This window comes from Equus caballus, chromosome 14, assembly GCF_041296265.1.
Source record: "Equus caballus isolate H_3958 breed thoroughbred chromosome 14, TB-T2T, whole genome shotgun sequence".
Classification (NCBI taxonomy): Eukaryota; Metazoa; Chordata; class Mammalia; order Perissodactyla; family Equidae; genus Equus; species Equus caballus.
In genome coordinates, this window is record NC_091697.1 from 101,217,087 (window position 1) to 101,238,327 (window position 21,241).

Here is a 21,241-nt window from a genome sequence, read left to right on the forward strand (position 1 = left end):
GGGAGGTATTCTAGTGTTAGCAATGGGAAAAATGTGAATTGTGGGACATTTTAGAACTGGACATTTTGTACAGAATCATAGTGAACGAGAATGTAGGCAACTTTAAAATTGTTTACTTACTATGATAGTTGAAAGGAGGCGGCTAATGATGAGATGTGGACTGGGTCAGGTTTTGTGCTTGCTACCGGTGCCAAACTTGGTTTTTGCTCTGTTTTATGTTCAGTGTCTGTATATTTAACTGGAGTCCAAAATAATTGCTCGAAACTTCGAAATCATCTCTCTCGGGTAGAACATCGTTTTATTCTGAGTGTATGTCAGCAACTCTTCATGGCCCCTGCACTCCAGACACGGCACGTGGAAGTTCGGGGAAGAGGTTTAGGACCTGGCTGACGAGTTGTCATCTCAGGACCCTGTGAAAGTTACTGCGCTTCTGTCCACCTCACTTTTCTCATTTGTGAAAAAATGGAATCGACGTTCTCATTTCCTTTTTCTCTCTTCTCTTCCTGTGTCTTTTGTCTGCTTCTTTGTTTGTCTTTCCATCACTTTTTCAAAGTCAGCATAGCTTATACAGTTTTTTCTGATTTTAAGAGTAGTACGTTTTCACGTCACAAAATTAAGTAATACTTTCTCATTTGTGAAAAAATGGCAAAAATACGAATGAAAAAATGGTAAGTGAGTATTTATCTCATGGAGTTGTAAGGATGAACTGAATCTATGTCAAGAACTTAGGACTCCCCCTGGCATCTAGAAAATATACAATACAATTTTACATTATTCAAAATTTATTATTACTGATACTACTGGAACTTATCAGAATGAAGAATGCCTTTCAGAATGATACTGGGATGCCTAAGGCCTTGGGTGTTTCCTCCTAGGAGGCCTTTGCTCGGTGCTCGGGGAGGACAGGTGAGGAAGATTCAGGTCCAGTGGGCTCTTCTGACTGCCTCAGGCCTTACCTGCGTTTACCTGCTTTGGGGTCTCTTGGTCTTTGTTTCTATATGGGAGCAGGTGGAGGAGGCTTCAAAACAGTGTACTCCACGTCTCCTGGAGATGCGGGGATAAAACCAGTCTTTGGAACCCTGATGGGCTTTGCAGTCAGTAGCTCGGGTTTCCTAATCTGCACAATGGGAATTGTGACACTTACATCACAGGGCTCTTTTGAAGATTAAATGAAAGAATGTCTTGAAAGCAGCAGAGTGTATGTAGTGCCTTGATACAGAGGAAGTGTTTAAGACATGTTAGGTAACTATTATTTATAATAAGTACTAGGTAGAAGGATCTCCTGGGTTGCTTAAGACACTCCCGCCTTTAATTTTCAGTGTTTTGATGACAACACAGCATGTAATTCTCTGCCTTTTTGAATTATGGAACTTGCTGCAAAGTTTGACACTGAGGTAGAGCTGGGGCTCTGGGGCTTTGTTCTGTCTCTGGAGTTTTGCTTGCTTTTCTTGGGTGCACATCCACGCGTGCACATGTACACGTGCAAGTGCATATTGCACACTTACGTGGAATAACTGTGTGCTTTCACGGCTGTATGGAGGTTGCAGAGCTGCTGTCTCTGTCTTTTCTGGTGTCACCAGTCTCCTCGCTCTGTCTGCACCATCCAGGTTTTGCTGCTCGTTACTCTCTTCCTTGCAGGGTGCTATGTTAGAGGGACCGGGAATGAGTTCCAAAAGTAATGTAACTTATCCAGGTTTCACATTCATCTCTGTGTTGGGAGTACTGCTACTCTCCCTGCCTACCAGGGAGGGTGGTTATCAGGAGAGAATGAGAGGAATTTAGTGAAGGCGTGATCACAGTGGTAAACTGATAATTCAACATTGTAAAGTAGTGGAAAGAAATGGACTTTGGCACCCGACTGAGGCAGAAATCCCAGTTCTTCCAGTTACTAGGTGTGTCTGTTATTTGATCCGCTTTCTCAGCTATAACAGAGGTTGATGATAACAACATGAGTTATGATGAACGTTAAATTCTGTAATGTATATAACGAATCTAGTAAAGTATATGTTGCACATTTGTACATACTTGTCAGTAGCTGTTGCTTCTGTGACTGTCGGTTCTGCTGCCTATTTTACCTTATTTCTCTACGTTTCCCCAGTTTCTCCCTTGCTTTCTTTGGGAAGACTGGACATTGGCTAAAATGCCTGACCATCAAGCCTCCTTACTTTCTGGTTGGTGAGTGGGAATTTGCGTCATCAAAGGTTAAATCTTCGGGTTTCCATTTATTCCTGACAGTTCCTTTTTTTGTTTTGTTCTTGCTCTGGAATTCTTCATTTCAAGTTATTCTGGATGCCTAAGGGTACCAGAAAGTTAGTTTGTAAGATGAGTTTTAATTTGAGTAGAACATTGACTCTTGAACTTGTTGTCAGGATTGGGTACTCTTTGTAAATCATGGTGTTCTTTACTGAGGACCGTGAGAAAGTTAGTGACAGGCACTAGATCTGTTTCCATAGCAGAATATGGTTATTATATACATTCTATAAAATCCCAAACGTATTTGTTCATAACAAAGCAAGCAAAATATCTTCTGATTCTTAGTTTCCTATGAATATCTGTGATGTGTTCTTTCTGTTTGCCACCTGCCCATACATAATTGGGAGTAGGTGGTAAAGGCTTAAGGAAAATGTGTGAGATTAAAAAATGAAAATTGAGAAAAATGAAGCCATTTTTTGGGTGTGTTTTACAATGTAGGTTTTATTATTATTCAGGTATGGTGAAGCCAACAGATCAAGAGACAACTGCCACTGAAAAGATAGTTTGCTACTCACAGTTCCCAAGAAGAAGGGGTACCCATGCCATACAGGGCCACTTGGGGAAGCACAGGGGCTGGTAGGAGACAGAAGGAGTGAGGGGAAAGCATGGGTGAAGCTTTTATTATGGCTTCCTTGGGAAAGGCAAGGCAGGGCAGCAAAAGCAGGCTTAGGATTAGCCAGATGGAATAATTTCAGCAGACCCCGGGTATAGGAGTGATCTCTATTTGTCTGGTACCCAGCCCTGGGATGGTTAGAGCAGAGAAATATTACTTCCTGGAGTGTAAGAGCCAGACGGAAGAGGTGGTCCAGAATATGGGCCCCGAATTGATTGGTTTGCATACAAAAGGCATATTCATCTCTAGGAATTAGCTAGCCCTGGGAGGGGCAGTCCTTCCTGGATCAGCAAGGCCCCAAGCTGCCAGAGCATCAAAAAAATAACTATATTATAGTTTGTTCTTGCAAATTAGGAGAAAAGTACCATAATTTAATTTCAGTGATGGGTCCCTTGATCCAGCATGTGACACAAGAGCAGTAAAAGGAGCAGGGTGTAAGGACTCCTGGGTTGCAGCAGATGAGGTCACAGTTTTGGGTCTGGAGATGAGGTCACAGTTTTGGGTCTGGAGATGAGGTCACAGTTTTGGGTCTGGTCCCATGTGGTCCAGTTTTGCTCTTACAGAGTAAATGTCTGTTTAGGGACCAACATATCGTGAGTTCTCAATTCTCCTTGTAGACACTGAACTTGCTGGTGTTGATGAAAGGTAATGGCTGGAGATAGTGCATCAGCAAAGCTTTGTCCCGTCACTGAGAAATCGTCTTGAGACGGTGGCCCATCCACGGTTGCTTGGTGAGGTGCTTCTTCTTCAAGGAGGACCGTACAATAGAAGGTTGCCCCTGTCAAAGCAGTGTCTTAGGGTGAGCCCCAGAGAGTGAGGTTGGGACCATTTTTATTAAAGCTATCCTTGAAACCCATTTTATGATATTTCTTTTCTTCTGATTTGGCCAGGGTTGCTGTCTTGACACTTAAAGTACCCAAGTAAAATGAATTTTATAAATAAAATAGACAGCAAGTCATAGCATATGTGGAAGACAGCAAATTAACTGGGCTTTTTATTTGTTTTGCATCAGAAGATTTCTCTTCTTTGATTCTTCATGTATTCAAATTTTGTGTAATTTTCTCTTAATTAATTAATTATTTTTTTGGTGAGGAAGATTGGCCCAGAACTAACATCTGTTGCCAGTCTTCCTCTTTTTGCTGAGGAAGATTGACCCTGAGCTCACATCCCTGCCAATCTTACTCCACTTTATTTGTGGGACCCTGCCACAGCTTGACTTGATGAGCAGTATGTACGTTTGTACCTGGGATCCAAACCTGTGAACCCCAGGCTGCTAAATAGGAGTGTGTGAACTTAACCACTACACCACGGGGCTGCCCCCAATTTTCTCTTAATTTAAAAGACATATTGTGATGAAAAAAAATAAAATAATAAAAAAAATAAAAAAGACTTATGAAATTCATGCTAATGTTGAAAACCTGGAAAAGCCAGGACACGGTAAAGAAAACAAAGATCCTCTAACGTCACAACTCTGATTAGTATTTTAGTGTATTTACTTTATCTTTTCCGGAGGATGTGTCCATTTGCATTTTTCCCTGTTAAGTTATTTAAGGCCATCTTGTTCAGGGACTGCCTGCTAGTCTGCATGATTCCTTTATCTTGTTATATTGAAGTGGTGTTTGATCTCACTGGAAACTGGCTTTCGTTGTTTGCCATCAGCGAAGAGCCCTTCTGACTGAAGAGATAGGGAGACCTGTCAGGCGTGTGGAATGTCGTCTTTAGACACGGAACGGTGTGAACACACCTGTGCCTGCCGTTGGGCCTGTCAGGATACTCAGAACCAGAGGCCCTGCCACTGCAGAAAGCAAGCTCTCACCAGAGTTCTCACCTGAGCCGGGTAGGACTTTGGGGAGCTTCTTAAAATGCAGGTTCCAATTCACAATCCGGTCTGGGGTGGGACCTGACAGGCGCCCAGTGACGCCCGGGCTGCTCGCCCATGAGCCACACCTGGAGCACCTCTGAGTGCTCTCTGCTTTTGCCGTGAGGCAGTCTCTGCTTTTGTTCTGCTCTGGGCTGGGCTGTGTGGGGCCTTCCTCCACTTCCTTTTTCCATCCCTTCATCCAGGCTGCTCAAGACTCCAGCTCTTCTGTTGTCCTGTGTTCACGCCCACATTCCCACCACACCTGCTCTTCTGCTCGAGCACTTCAGTTTCCCAGGACTCCCCTTCCCACCACCGCCACCACGGCAGGGCCCAGATAGATATTTTAGTTACTTCCTACTTTATTGCCTGTCCTTCCCTCTCCCTTCCCGCTCCCCATCTTCCCGTCTGGGAGCTCAGGTCTAGTGCTGGCTGATTCCTTCCTTTCCGTGGGGGATGGGGCTCCCACTTCACAGGTGCTAACTGTCAGCCCTGCCCTGACCCCATCCGCGCAACACCAAGGCTTTGGCTCTCCCCGGGGGCGGGGGGGGGGGGGGGGGGGGGGAAGGAGGGGCGAGACAGATCCAGAGTCTTTAAAGGAGGCCTCTCCTCCTCAGTCCAGCATCCTCTCCACTAGCTGACTTGAGAAATGCTAGGTTTGACTGAACAAATAGTGATTAAGGTCCATTTCCTGAACTGCCTACCCTCAGGCCTGTTTACCTTGCAGCCCAATAACAGCTCATTTCGTGGGTGTGTCATCCCAGCTCTGTGCTCCCTTGTGTTTGGTTTTGATGCTGGGGTACAGTTGTTCATAGTCTGGGGCCAATGGAAGAGCTTGATCTTAATGGTTTTAAAAAGCAGAAGGAATACCACTCCTAACGTGAGGAAATGACTTATTTGATTAAAAAGGAGTCCTCAGGGAAACCTCCCGTTAGACTCACCTGCCCTGCTTGGCCACGCAGCCGGTGCCCTGGTGAATAAAAAATAAGGTGAAGGTTGGAGAGGAGGGCTCCTGTATAAGAATAGTTTCATTTCTGTTGGTATTTTTGATAGAGAAAATATGACTCATGGGCTCCTACATTTGGCCCTGGTTCCTTTTGCAAATGTGTTTGAGAGTATTGACAGGAAGCCTCTCAAGTTGCATGTGTGGGGTAGTTCTCTGCCAGTTGGTGCCCTGGAGGCAGCCTGTGCCTGAGGAACAGCATCCTCGCAGTGCTGCCCAGGTGTTCCTGCTGGCCTCATCCTGAGGTCCTGGCTCAGAAGAGGGTGGGGATGCTGATAAAATCTACTGGGCAACTGGACAGCACTTCCCTTAAAAAAGGCAATTAACTGTAGCTCTTTGCTGGGGTGGGGGTGGGGCGCATATCTATTGTTTTCCTTCCTCTTCAGGCTGGAAGTGGGGGAAGGAGATGAGTTCTGAGGATGAAAGGAGAAGAGAGCTGGGAAAGGCTTCCTGAAGTTTTGAGGAGCTGATGAATGGTGAAAATGACTGTGAGAAGGTGTTTTCTCAGCTGCAGGAAAACAGCGCAGCTGTGACCTCAGCTCCCAGAGAAAGCTGTTAAACCAAGCTTTCATGTGGCCACCAGGCTTTCATGCAGAAAGAGGGAGTGAGTGAGGGGTGAGGGTGACCCTGTAGGAGGGACAGGAGTCCTGCGGTGCCCTGGGAGAAATAGGGGTCTAAGCAAGTGTGAGCCTTTCCCTCGCTCCCCGCTTCCCTGCTCCTGCCCCTAGCGCTGGTGCGTCCAGGTACAGCCTTCCCTTGCTGTCTGACATTTCTGTGTCCAGCTTATCTAATCATTTAGGTGAAAACAAGTTTGAAATGTCCCCTTTCCTTGGGCATTTTGTGAACCCTAAAGAATAGGATTCTGTGAGATCCTGACGGCTCACGATCTCCCAGAGTGTGGTGGGCAGGTTGTTCCTTGCTCAGTGCCGCTGGAGCCTGAGGAACCTTAGAGAGAGGTGTGTTGTCACAGGCAGTGGGGCAGACGGTCTTGTGAGTCGTGGTCCCTTTCTGTGGCTTGGGGAGTGGCCAGTAGTTGACCCTGCACGTGGGTTGTGTGTGGGCTGGGGGGAGAGCTTTTCTGCATCTGCTTTTCAGAATGGGGGAGGGAGGTACATCTGGGGGTCAGGCATTTACCACCCATCGCCTGGAGCTGTCCAGGAGCATTCCACTTGTGGCCATCCCTGGGTTAACTCATCATGTGGCCCGCCTTTCACTTTAACTGTCGTGATGGAAACCTTTCAAAACGTGCTGGATACTTAGACGCTTGCTGCCTTCTTACCAGGGTCAACAGAGCATCATTTAAGCCTATTTACGAAGGCGTCATTTAGTTATTTTGATTGTCTGATAGTTTGTCATGCTATAGCTACAGAAGTGTCGGGTCCAGAGTCCTTGATTCGCTCGTCCCTCTTCCAGAGCATGGAGTTGTTTGAACCGGTGTGTGTTTTGTTGGTTCACTGATACCCATCACTAGATTTGTCTTTGAGCCAAATCACCTACCCTTTCTGGGCTTCAGATTTCGCATCAGGAACATGAGAGGACTGAACTGGACCAGAGGCTTTCAACCTAGGTGCTGTGACTGTCCCAGTTTGGGTAGAATTTTTGAGATGCTGAGCTTGATGTAAGTCCACTAGAATGTAAGCTTCATGAAGGCGGGACTGTACTACCAGCTCCTAGAACAGCGCCTGGTTGCTAGTAAGCATTCAATAAATATTTGTTGTATGAATACATAAGTGTATTTGTAGTATTGTAGCATATCCATGCATTTTATACGTTGGAGTTGCACATAGAATTTTGTTTGATGGGGAGAAGGGTGCACTGTTAACCCCTAAAACTGCTGGCCCAGCTGAGCTCCTGAGTTCATCCCCACTTGAACTGTGTACGAGTGAAATGAGCTCATTTCTGGTCCCTATCCCAGAGCACACTTGGATCTAGTTGGCTCTGTGGACTCCGTCACCAGCCTGTGAAGCATTCTGTGGCTTGGCAGGGTTTGGGGATTGGGCTGGCGTACAAGCACCTCTTGGAAATGGCTTGGCAGATTTCTCCATTGTGGCGTAATCTCCATGACACAGTCAGGCAAACTTGGAGGTTTGTCTTTCATTAACGGCTTGTTGATGAAGCTATTGTAAAGTAGAACCAGCAGGATTTTCCCCTTCTTATTTTGATGAGAAGATTTAACTTTGAAAAATGGTTTAAATCTAATGAGCACTTTTCTTCCCATTATTCTACACATTTCCATTTTGAATGTCAAGGTTTCATTTTCTGACACCTTTTTTTCTAGAACTTGCTTAACTCAGCCCTGTTCTGCTGCAGGTGTTTGTGGCTTCAGTAGGTACGAATGAGTGTTCCAATCACCTTGTTTGTTCCTTAGTGGAAACAAAGGTACAAAGACAGCTTTAACTCTCTGGCACATGGCAAGTGCTTTGACACACATGGAAACATGGAACAGCTTTCCCCCCAAGTTGTTAGGATGCTCTCCTGGGTCAGAGCTCAGGAGTTTTATTTCTAAAAGTGTTTTCCTCAACACATGCATTTATCATCCGCGTTAGAGCAGAAAATGAAAACATCCTTATAAATCAGTTATTATTTGATCCTCCTCCTCCCAGCTTTACCTCTTTCTCTGTTGACCTCTGATGGACTGAGGGGTATGGGCATCTCTGTGGAGGAGGGAGATGACGAGAGCAGCTGCCTTTTTCCGAGTGCCCTGTGCTAAGAACTTTTCCTGAATTGTCTCATTTAATCCTCCTAACAACTCTGTGAAGTAGGTATTTTTATTCCCATTTTACAGATGAGGTAATTGAGTCCCCAGGAGGTAAAGCATTGGTCTAAGGCCGCATAATCAGGCAGTGTTTGAGCTGGGCTGTGAGCCGGGACAGCCTGACTCCATAGCTCTTGTTCTTAGCCCCTGAATCAGTGGTTCTCAACAGAAGGGGGAGGGCCACTGTCTGAGACATTTCTAATTGTCACCTCTTGTGAGGGAGAGGAGGGCATTGCTTCTGGCATCTAGTGAGTAGAGGCCAGGGATGCTGCTAAAGCTCCTGCAGTGCACAGGACGCCCCCACGGCAAAGAATTATGTGGCCCCAAATGTCATGATGCTGAGTTTAACAAACCCTGCTGTCGATGATCTGTTCCCAGGAATGTTTGTTTTCTGTTGAATGGTCAGAGAGAGAGTGGAGTCACTTGACCTTTTAACCTTAAGCCTTATAGATTCTCTCCTCCAACCTACTAAAATTTATCATGTGGTATTTTTTAGGAGGTACCTAAGTGGAGGGTGGTGTGATGGGGTGATTCAAAGAATCCAGCTGCTGTCTGAGAACAGAGAACTTGATCGCATTCTCTTAGTGCCGACAGTAACCCTAACCCAGTGAGAAAGAGACTCCCACAAGGAGAATAGGTTGTTGCTCCAGGGCCCGTTGTGACCCAGAAGCCAATGGCTGGCTTCATGTGTGTTCACAGCCCATCCTTAGCCGTTTCAGATTCGGTCCTAATGGCCGTGGGTGCTAAGTGACCCTTGATGGTGCTTTTCTTGGAGATGCTGTTGATGAAACTCGCACATTCTAGTGTAGTAAAACCTGTGTGAGAAGCTCCTTTCTGACACCCCCGAATCCTCTTGTCGTGGTTGTGGGAATGGTTGTGAAGACCTTGGAGCTTTAAGAGATTCTCTGAACTCAGGAGGGAGAAACTTAAGAAACTGAGATGAAGGAAATACAAGAGGTAATTTCTGGGCTGGACAAATGTGTATATAGCATCTTGTTCCACTCCTTGAACTTTTAGGTAGCTGTTTAATTTTTCTCATTTCATTTTTATTTGCTTCAAATTCTACCAAGTAGAGGCTTATTTGTATCAATTAAACTCTAAAAAATATTGTTACTGGACCAAATGTGGGTCCCCTCTTGGGAGTTAAATAAAACTGCACCAGAAGTAGTTGTTTCACAAAGTTGAATTTTTACTTGTGGCATACAGCAAAGAAAAATGGAGACCATAGGGACTAATTTCACAAAGCCATGGCCCCACCCCTCCAGCACAGGGAGGTGGGTGTCTTTATTTGGGGGTAGGAATGAATATTGAAAGAGGAAGTTTCATCATGGTGAGTAGAGGTGGGCAGAAGCTTGCATATGCGTGGTTGGAGATCAGGCTTCTGCATATATCACGTGATCTAAAAATGGCTGCTTCGTCCCGCCTACAGGAGGGAATTTGCAATGTTAATGAGGGCAGGTTACTTTCGTACAGCTCTCTGCCTATCTGTCCTGGTGCCAGTCTTGTGGTTGCTGTCTTGCCCGCTCTGGGCCCGTCTGGTCCCATTCAGAGCACCTGGGTCCAGGGCAGTTGTCGCTTAGAGCTTCTTCCTGGAACGCACCTGAAAGACACATAAGCTCAAGGCCCCAAGGTGTTGGATAAAGGAACACCTGCATCTTTCAAGAAGACAAGAGAGTTAGAGTTTAGGTAGGACAAGAGAAGTGGGTTAGGGTCCATGTCTGGTGACAGTATTACAAGAATTAAGGAATTTTTATTTTTTTAATGTGGTAAAAACCAGCAAATTTGCCATCTTAACCATTTTTAAAGGTACAGTACAGTGGGAATTTTCTAGTTTTATGCCTCAATTACAGAGATACTTCACTCTGCCTGTTTTCTACCAATAACATAGCTGAAGTAGATTTCATTTACTCAGTTGGCTGATTCATTTAACACATATTTGAGTGTTTACCACCTACGGAATAGAGTAGGAATGTTGTTTTGTTTTCTTCCAAAATAGAAACTTGTAATATTTTGCTAATTATAAGATATGTGCTTATTGAAAAGAGTTCAGAAAATACAGAAAAGCATAGTCTTTCACAGTCCCACAACTCTGTTAACTGCTGTTGACATATTGGTATTTATCCTTCTAGATTGTTTTTTGTTGTTGTTATTGCTGATCTATGTCTTGTCATATTTTCACTCCAAGTGCTGTCAGACTCTGTACTATTGTCCTATTAACTATTTTCAGTTAGTACAGTCTGGACATCTTTCCATGGCAGTAAGTTTTTCTGGATAATCTGCGTAATCATTTCACTGGGTGCATTGTATTCAGAGTAGGGATGGATAATCTGCGTAATCATTTCACTGGGTGCATTGTATTGCAGAGTAGGGATGTATCATAATTTCAGTGATCAGTACTCTTTCATTGAACATCCGGGTTTCCCTTCTTTCTTCTAAACAACACTTAGATGGCTATTCTTTTGTATATCTTTGTATTTTTGCTCGGTGAGGATAGAAACAAGGTCCCTTGTTTATTGCTGCGTTTCCAGGAATTACCACTGCGTATAATAGGTGTGTAGTATAATAAATATCAGTTGAGTGAGTGAATGGCCTGGTTATTTCCATGGGATTAGGAATAGGGTTTTTGTATATGGGTTAGGTCCTGGAGGGGAGGGGAAGAGCTTGGTGATTGGGGTGGTTGAACTGCTGGGGGCAGAGCTCTAATAGAGGTCATCCAGGTCCGTTGAGGCCAGAGGTTGCCTGGCCAGAGAGGAAGGGTCACAGAAAGGGAGAGGCTTCTTCGGATCTTTGTGGAATGCTTACTGTACACCCAAGGGCAGCGGAGAAAAGCTGCTTCCTCTCTTGCCTGCTCCTTGCCACGCAGTCGTTTCCCTTCTGTAGGAAACCTCAAAGTTTCAGGGCAATTTCAGGCCAGTGCTATCTGTCCTGTTCACCCTCATTATTCCAGCAGTAAGTCGAGCAGAATGGCAAAGAGTCTACCAGATTTAAATCCTGGCTCTACCACTTAGTGGCTTTCTGACCTTGAGTCCCCCAGCCTCTCTGAGCCTCAGTCACGGCTCTGGAAGTAGGGGTGATATAATAGCTAATAATAATAGTTGTGCCTTGCAGAGAGGACAGTGTAAGAGATTACTAAGTGTTAACTCTTCTTAGCTAGTATTATTATGGATTAAGTAAGTTTTTTAATAGGTTGCTCTGTGTTCTTTTGTATGGGAGAAATCCACTGTAAGCCCCGAACAAACCTACTTTCTAGTGCATGTACACTCTGTTGAGTTTTCTGAAACACAATCGTTGTGTGAATTGGGACTGCCTGCAGCTACACTGTTTGTGCAGTAAGATATTCCTTTATTGAGCAGAAGAACTGCGTGTTCTCCTTCTAGCTTTCAAGTCACATCACTCCCTTGCCTGCTACCCAGAAAGGGTAGCATCTGGCACCATGGTGGCAAGAGTTCCTATTTACCCCCACCACTGACTCCCTGTTGCAGTGGAGAAAAAGGTCTGTATAAGCTCAGTGGGAAGCTGTTTCTGAGCTTGGAGCGAGGAGAATGAGTGGCAAAATGTTGGTTGTGGGGTCCAGAATTTAAATGAATATTGCTATCAAAGTGGAGTCCATTGTTCACTACCTTTCTGCTGACCACAGGTGATTCATAGGTAATCCTAACCTCAAAGGAGAAGGAAGGCAAGTGGGCCATGACATTGCATGAGCGGTATTGTATGTTCCAGAAATCTAAATAAAGTGTAGAGAGCATTGTCTACTTTAATAAAAAATTTTGAACCCAATTTAATCTCTTTAATGTTTTTCTTCTGTTTCCTTGATATCATAATCCTCCAGCCTGCCCAGGAACACCTGGGTTCTGCTTCTCACAGCTTCAACAACTTCAGTTTTTGAGGAACTTCCTAGCTGCTGCCCGTTCTCTGCGCCATTTATTAAGGGACAGTATTATAATTATTGTGGTTTACAAAAACCCTCTCATGTCTTCCCTCAGTTCTGCTAGGTCTCCTGTATTTGCACATCAGGGAAAAGGCCTGGATGAAGGGCGGTGTCAGATTGGAATATTTCCTTTCCTTTTGCAGTTTGGACTTAATTATTCGCCCTGAAGCCAACTTGGCTCTCCAGAGCTCTCGAGGAATAAGTCTTTCTGATGGGTGTTTCCACATTGCTCAGGGATGGACACTCCCAAAAACTAAAGCACCGAAACTAAAGAATGGGACCCACGTTTGGGATGATTCTTGTGACAGAAGTGTCCCATGCACTTCTTTGCCTTCCCCAGTGCCCCGAATGGAACGTGATTCTTTGCGATGCCCGGGCGGACGTCCTGAGTGTGAGTTATCGCACTGCCGTGGGGGCACACCACGTGGAGCGGGGACCACGGAGCAGAGCGATGTTCGTGTTCATGCGGGGTGCTCGGAGAGCTTCCACTGCCTCCCTTTTAGTTCTCTGTCTGATTGGTTTCTCTCTCTTCTGTCTGGCCTTGGGGGTAACTCAGTGTGCCTGCCTATCGCAGTTCATTTTCAACATCTAAGGACTTAGGAAGGTGGGGATGTCATCACCTCTTGCAGAGACCACAAGAATGTGGCATGGATGCCACTACGTTGATCGTGCCTTTTCCCTGTGAGACAGTCAGCTTTAGGACGTGCTCCCACACAGCGTTCCCGGTTGCCCCTGCCCTGGATAGGAATGAGTTGAATGGGAGGAGAAACCTAGTTACCTCCCACCCATCATCTCCCCTTAGGCTCCTTCAGTTTACGAGGGAGGAAAATCGAGACGGGAGCCGCAGAGAGTTGGCGCCCAGGCCCTCTGGTTCTCGGACCTGTGCTCTTGCCATCACTGTCCCTCCTTGTCACCGTGGGTGTAAGCAAGCCTGGAGGAACTGTGAAAGGCGGGCTCAAGGGACGGAGAGAGGGGCTCTTATGAGTAAGATACATGGTGTGTGTGTGCACGCCAATTCTGTGACACATAGTTGGCTTTCTTCCTAATTCTTTACTATTTCCTATCGGTGGTGTTGCTGGCTGGGAATTTTGGATAATAAAAGAATTATGCTTTTTAATTTAACAAAAGAAGAACCTGGAAGTTACTACCAGTCCTAGCTCATGTTTCTGTGATCACGTCTTCACATGGGGAGCGTCAGTCTTTAGAAGAGCTGTCTGTGCTGAGGGAGGACCGGGCGGGACACTGGTGTTTATTGTGTGTGTGGGTGTGTGTGTGTGTGTGGTCCTTAGCTAGGTGAAGGACAGTGATGCCATCGGGGAGCCCCAGCTCCAGGTAGCAGCTGGCTGACCCTTTCCTTTAGACTCCGCCCTGGAAGGACAGAGCACCTTCTATTTAGAAAAGCCTTTGCTATTCATGCTGTTGCTTTTTCAAAAGAGGTTAGATGGTGGGCGTGCAGGGCTCTTTGGAATTTTTCCTTTTCCGTATGTTTGGGGCAGAGGAAGGTTGTTCAGAAAAAAAATCATGTAAGTCAATGCCATATTTGTAAATGCTTTTATATCAATATCTTCAAGCTCATTTTCTCAAATAGTCAGTTTTCTTTTCTTTTTTCTTAATCGTAAGAGTCATGCATGCACATGGTAAAAACCCCAACAGGAGAGCAGAACAGTGAGAAGTAGGTGTCTGCTTTTTGTCTCCACATCTAGGCCCACACCGCAAGGAATCAGTGTTACTGGTCTTTGTGTCTGCACACATACACACCACAGACGGAGATGCCAGATAGAAAATATCAGGGCATACACGGTGTTAGTTTGCTGGGGCTGTCATAACAAAGTACCACAGACCAGTGGCTTAAACAAAGAAATTCACTTTCTCATGGTTCTGGAGACTGGAAGTCTGGGATCGAGGAAGTCTGGGATCGAGGAGTCAGAAGGATTGGTCTCTTTTGAGGCCTCTCTCCTTGGCTTGTTGATGGCCATCTTCTCTGTGTCTTCACATGGTCTTCTTTATCTGCATGTCCATGTCCTGATCTCTTCTTACAAGGACATCAGTCATACTGGATTAGGGCCCAACCCAATGGCCTTCTTTAACTTTAATACCTCTTTAAGGCCCCTATTTCCAAATATAGTCACATTCTAAGATTAGAGAGTTTTCAGGGGGTTAGGACTTCAACATATGAATTTTGGTTGGGCGGGTGTAGGGGAACACAAATCAGCCCATAACGCCGACTTATTTTTTTTTAACTATATCCTCTTATATGGGTAGTCCATAATTCATTTATTCAGTCCACGTGTAGCTGGAGAATAAGACTGTTTCCATGATTTTAACAAACAACCTTATGCCTAAATCTCTGCCCTTGTACAAGTGTACCTGCAGGGTAAACTTCTAGAAGAATTGCAAGCACTGTCGTCCAAAGAGATAGTCTTGGGTTCCTCTTGAATATGTCTTAATTTCTTCTTATTATAAGGAAAAGGAGAGCATGCGGTATCTACAAATTAAAGCCTTAACTGCTCCGTGATACACTGCTGGTGTGAGAAATTCAGACTGCAGCACGTAGCTTGTGCACTTGGCCCTGTGGGGTGGGATTGCCAGCCCTTTTGTTTGAGGAGTGTTGCAATTATGATTTTACCGTATATTATTCACTCAACCTCCGTTTATTGAGCCACTCATGGGCACTCTTTTGTTCATATGTTGCGTTGTTGTTTCTAAGACTATTTTTTAGCACAGTTTGAGGTTCACAGCAACATTGAGAGGGAGGTCCAGAGATTTCTCATATACCCGCTGCCCGTACACATGCACAGCCTCGCTCATTATCCACAACCCCAGCAGAGCAATACATTTGTTACAATTGATGAGCCTTCATTGACACATCATTATCATCCAAAGTCCAAGGTTTGTATTAGAGTTCACTCTTGGTGATGTACATCTTACATTTATTTGTTTTGTATTGCCTGATTTATTCAGTAAAAGGTCTAGGGCCCTTGGAGCCAGAGGTAACAAGACGCAGGCACTTCTCGGCAAGCTTGTGACAGCCCTGGCAGTTAGGCTGACCAGGAGTTGATTTTTTCAGTTTTGAAGGTGAAGATCTGGGGAGTGACATGCTCAGAGTAATAAAGCCATAAATGGCAGGGCCTTATGTAAACCCATTTTATTCTAAGTTATGCTTTTCCAGAAAGAAGTGGCAAGTCAGCAGGACTGTGAGATTTTCCTGGATGCTAACATAACATTTCTTTGGATGCTGTTTTGAATTTCCACTTGGTGTGTATGTCAGTGTTTGGTTTAAGTTAGTGCACTTGTACCCTTGGTTATTGGCAGTTTGCTTTGAGAAGTACCTTTGAGGCTAGTGGAGAATGGCTATTGGATTCTAATATTAGACTTGTGTTTTTATATGTACAAACATCTACACACACACACACGCGCGCGCGCGCGTATATTTTTTAATACCATAGCAGTATGTAGAGTTAAAGTGAACAATAAGGAAAGTTTAAAAAATCAGATCCATACAATGATACATGACTGTAATGATAGAAGAGGATTAAACCAGTATGATTTTCTTTTCACATTTTCCATAATCACATCCCTCTGTCACTATGTGTCTGTCTGTAAATGACCAATTAGGCTCACATTGTGTGTGTGTCTGTTCATTTTCCCCTCCACGGAGATAGTAAGTTTAAATGTTGATTCTGCTGTGGGAAAGTTCTATCATGGGAAGCATCAACTGCTCCTAAAATATTTCTTTTTCCAAATAGGATAAATATTTTGTTTATCACAGTTAAATTTGGAATGCAGTTAGACTGGTTATCTAAGACTATAGAGCTTAAAGAGTTAGCAACTAATGAAGGTGCAGTTGGGAAAGACTTTGGGAGGCAGAGGAGGAGGGAGACATGGCCTGGAGAAAAGCCAGCTCAGCCAGTGCAGGGGTGAGGGGGCGGGCGGGCGGGGACACGAGCACGCTGTAAAGGAAGGTGGCCTGTAAGAACACCACACATGCACAGTGTTAGGACCCACTGGTGTGATCTGTTAGCCCAGCCCAATAGAACAGCTTATCTTCCAAAGCAGTGGCCTAGTCTGGGGAGGCAAGAAGAGTCTTTTGAGGAAAATGGCTTAGAAAACTGAATGTAAGATGGAAAGAGTACATTAGCAAAAATTTTAAGTAATGAACTAGTACAGAACGTCAAAGGGCTCAAACAGCGGCAGTTTCATGAAGTAGATGAAATAACTTGGGAAATGTGTATGTTTTGAAGATCTGTCATAGCACCATTATGATTACGACCTGCTGTCTTATACCTGTATACCCATCATCTCGTCTCCTTGTAGCTGATGTTTATAGCGTGGCCTTCTAATTGGTGCTTGTTTTGAAGCCAGTCAGAGTCCTGAACTTCCTTCCAAATCATTATCAAGAGATTGAATTTTTAGGTGTTAGGTTTTATGTAGAGTTAATACATGTAGATTTTGTTGTTATTTGCAGTTTATGACGAACTCTTTTGTAGAATTCTCTATTTGCTAAGCAGAATTCCTTCCCTAACACCAGGTGGGTCTGATTAGGTTGTCCAAGAGACCACAGCATAAGTATTGTTATATAGTAAAGTATTACTTTCATAAATGAGGAGTCTGAGTCTTAAAAGGGTAAATAACTTGCCCATGCTTCATAGCTGGTGGTTGACAGAGCCAGGCCCCAAACCCAGGCAGACTGTCTTTGAGCCTGAGCTTTTAACAGCGCTGTGTTCTAGTGCCCCATGCTCTCCTAAAGATCTAGTTTCCTTTTAGGGCAGTGAAAACACTCCATGTGATATTGTGGTGATGGATATATGTCTTTGTATGTTTGTCCAAACCCATTGAATATGCAGCAGCAAATATGAACCCTTAGGTAAATCACAGACTTTAATGTGCCAATAAAAGGATAAAACCATGGATTATGATGTGTCAATGTAGGTTCATCCTTGGTAAAAAAAAAAAACAAACCATTCTTGATAATGGAGGAGGCTATGCATGTGTAGGAGTAGAGGGTATATGGGAAATTTCTGTGCCTTCTTCTCAATTTTGTTGTAAGATCTAAAACTACTGTGAAAAAAGTAAAGTCTTTAAAAACAATTAACACCAGACCCAAAACTGAAAACTTAATCCCTATTTTATTTAATATCCCCAAAGTATGTCCAGTTGCATTGACCAATAAAGCCTAGTCTTGCCGCACTCATTAGCCTAAGAGTTTACCATGAGGACCTGGCGCTCTGGTCAGCGGTGCGTTTGCAGGAGGCACCTCTTCCCCCTGAGCTTCAGGTTACACACGCCGTGATGTCCTGTGAAAGTGGACAGATGCGAGCCTACCTAGCCTTGCCCATCCCACACGTCCCCACGTGTTCACACAGTGCATTGTTAGGCTCAGGGAGTTTGATATATCTCTTTCTTGGGCCCAACTTCTTGTTTTTTGTGTTTTCCCCACCTCATTTTGTCCTTTTTTAAATTCTCGGCTTCTTCTCTTCTCTTTGCCGATCCCAGAAATCTTTATCTAAGAGTAATGATTATGGTGCTTCAGGTGAACTGTGCCTTTTCTGCTTAATTATTGGGCATCTCCCAAGCGGTGGTGCTAATCATTAGAGAGGATATCAGGCCAGTTCTGGTGAAAGCTTTATTCACACACTAAACTCTTCGTGCATGTTCAATGGGCAGGTTGCCTCGGAAAAATGGTAGCTTTGAAAGGTCACCTGCAACGGAGGTCTGGGATTAATAGGTTTGTAAAGTTGTGGCTTTAAGAGGATGTTCTGTGTTCCTTTTCTAGCTGGCCTGCTGCTGCGGGCCTGCTGGCTGTGCCCTGTGCTGCGGCTGCTGTCCCAAGTTCCGACAGTCCCGGAGCACCCGCTTCATGTACGCGCTCTACTTCATTCTCGTCGCCCTCCTCTGCTGCGTCATGATGTCCAAAACCATGCCTAAGGAGATGAAGGAGCACGTAAGTGGGCCTCTTTTCAACTCTTCCCATTTCTGATGGTTCAGGAGGGGGTGTGGTGGGGAACAGTCACTTTAGAGGATGGGGTCTGCACACCGCAGTGTGGTTTTGGGTACACTCGCTCTTTCTCAACCGTCCTGATGCCTCTAACAGCGCTTTCCTGCCAAGCAGGCGAACCATTCAATGTCTTGATCTTGAGTAGTGGTACAAATGTGGGCTGGTACTTTTGGTGGAGGATGCTTCTATCAGGGGGTTGTGTGTTTTGTCTTCTCCCTGTTTATGGCTCTTCCTGATTGGATGTGAACAGGTAGTCTTGTCTTGTAGACTTTTGTACTTCTCCCTTGTCATAAGGGTGGCTGCTAGTATCTCAAATAGCAGCTGTTATAAGCACTTAATTTGGCCAATATGGGAAGTACGATAAGGCTTAGGTAATCCCACAGACAGTTAGGAGTGGGCTATGGGGCGATTTTTACTTTTCTGGACATGTCACTTGTAGGGTGGGTGTCTCTACGGTTGAGGGATACACTTTCAGCCATTTCTTGGACAAGGGATGTAGAACGAGGCCTGGTTTGTGATGCTGATGAGACAAATATAGGACCCTTTTCTGGAATTCCCCTCTTTTCCCCATAGTAGGCCTCTTGATCAGCCAGATTACAGGGCGGGGGGGAGGGGTGTTGGAGTTTTCGAGGGCGCACAATAAATGGCACCATCCTTTCCTTCCCGGGTTCTGAACAAACTGGCAATAAAGACTACAGCGTCAGCAGGCAGGTGCCAAACATCCCGTTTATCCCTCCTAAAGCTGATGAAACCAGGTAGCTTGTGTCTGCAGGGAAGTGGGCTTCCTCCTGCTGAACCCAAACATGAGCCAGACCTACCCACTTGGGGACCCTCCCCGGGCACCAGTCTCGCTGGGCTGGGCCGCTCTCTGCAGGGGCACAGTTTGTCGGGAAGAGCAGCAGGCGTGCTGCCTGGGGGCCACTCTTGTCGGAGGGGAAAGGAGAGAGGAGAGCCCAGCTATCTAAACCCCACATGCCGTACAGATTGGCCGCTGACCGCTGAGCACTGCGGAGTGAGGAGTGGGAGCGAGGCCAGGGCAGCTCTCCGATGGACCCCTGCCAGAGGGGACGGCATGGCCAGGAGCAGCTCCCCAGGAAGTGTCCGTTCTCCCCGACCTTAGGCTAAAACTGCAGACTATTTCATATACACTCAAGGGGTTCAAAACAACCATTTTCTTAAAAGCACTTGATACATTCCCATCCATTAGTTGGAGGAGGCCCCTGGAAGTTTTCTGTTGGGTAATGCGTTTATAATTGTGGTTGTACCGTCTGGAATGTGGCGGAACTACTCTTAGACTTTTGAAATTTAGATTCTCCTCTGATTGCCTTAAACACCAGCTCTCTACTCAGTAGGGCACTGCAGTTATGGGGCATTCGGACTTGGGGGAAATCGAGCTTATAAACCTGAAGACAAGGTCCAAAGTCTTCCGTGGCATGAAACAAGGTAGAAATTCACAAGTGCCGTGTGGGAGTATGCATGCAGTGCTGTAGAGGTTTGGAGGCAGGGGGCCAAGGTGCGAGGCTGCCTCATTTGTCTCTGCCAGGTTTCACTCCAGCTCTGTGTTGTTTGCCCCCTGTTCTCTTCCTCTTACCCTCATGTGTTTGTGGTAAGAAGTGTAAAAGGAGGATACTGAAAGGGTAAATTTTAACTCATATTCTGTAGGTCCACTTAGTCTCCCGTTTGCTGCCTTTGTTTTTCAGGTAACTTCGTGTTGTGTTTTTTAAATTCAACAGGCACTGGCTTGAGGATCGCTGTGGTTCTGTGGTGGGAGCTCCCAGTGTGTCCTGGCTGTCTGCGGTGCGGTCCCAGCTCTTGAGAAGTTTTCAGTCTCTGTAGAATTAAGTTTTGGATCCAAGAAACAAAGTCTGAAACTATCTGAATATATAGTATCTCTTAGTGGTGAACCCATGGAGACTTTGTTGCTGGAGGCAGAGAGAATTTGGGAGCCACAGGTCTCTATTTTAGGATACGACTTTCATAATAATAATTTTGACATTTGGTTACCATTAAGTCATGCTGCCCCATGAAACCGTCCCTGACTCCAGCCAGTATCTCTGCTTTCCGACTGTTCATAGATCATTGAAGAAACAAATGGAAGATGTGAACTGGTATTGCTGGGGAAGTCTTCATGGAAGAACGGACTTGCTTGATGATAATAAGTATTTTAAGTGCTAATATTTCTTGGGTGATACCATGTGCCGGGTTTTATTCCGAGCATTTTAGCTGTATCATCTCACTCTACCACTTCTGTGCTCACCTGAGCAGTCGGCACTGTCGTTATCCCTGCTCTGCAGGCGACGAAACTGAGGCACTGAGTCCTTAAAGTGCCGTGCCCGAGGTCTCCAGCTCTAAGTGGTCGAGCTGGGATTTGAATGCAGGCTGAACGTGCTCTTAGCTACTAGGCCTTGTAGGTAGAGAGAAGAGCAAGGACAAGGCACACGTAGGACAGGGAGAAGATGTGAGTAGGTCAAATGAGCAGATCTCACAGGAATTTCAGTGCTGAGGTGCGGCGTTGACCGTGGTCTGGTGGCAGGTGGGCAGCTCTTGTAGGTTCTTGGCTGGGAGGCTGTCATGGAAACAGGGAGGCATTTAGGGAGGTGAGCCCTGCAGTGGTGTGTGTGCAGTGTGATTTGGGGTCAGAGCAGAGGGAGGAGTGGGTAACTGATGCCTCACAGAGGCTCCTGTAAATGTCTCTGTGTCTGTTCCCTGAATGGACTGATTTAAAATTGGTTTGGCTGGGCTTCCTGCATAGGGAATGGGCGAAACCAGTCCTGTTCCATCTTTACAGCCTCACAGGGTCCCGCCAGCTGGTCACAAAGTCAGCTTGTTTCGTGGC

The 21,241-nt window shown here is 45.4% G+C and overlaps 1 protein-coding gene across 3 annotated transcripts in view; it reads left to right on the forward strand.

The window, feature by feature from the left end:
- SERINC5 (serine incorporator 5) overlaps positions 1 to 21,241 on the forward strand; it is an 88,440-nt gene that overhangs the window by 22,513 nt on the left and 44,686 nt on the right. For all 3 annotated transcript variants that reach the window (XR_011425705.1, XR_011425706.1, XM_023618093.2), the window contains exon 2: positions 18,184 to 18,351. Coding sequence is in view for 1 of the 3 variants with exons in the window: in XM_023618093.2 (XP_023473861.1) it covers positions 18,184 to 18,351 (168 nt within the window). In the remaining 2 variants the exon portion in view is untranslated. The remainder of the gene's footprint in view (positions 1 to 18,183; positions 18,352 to 21,241) is intronic.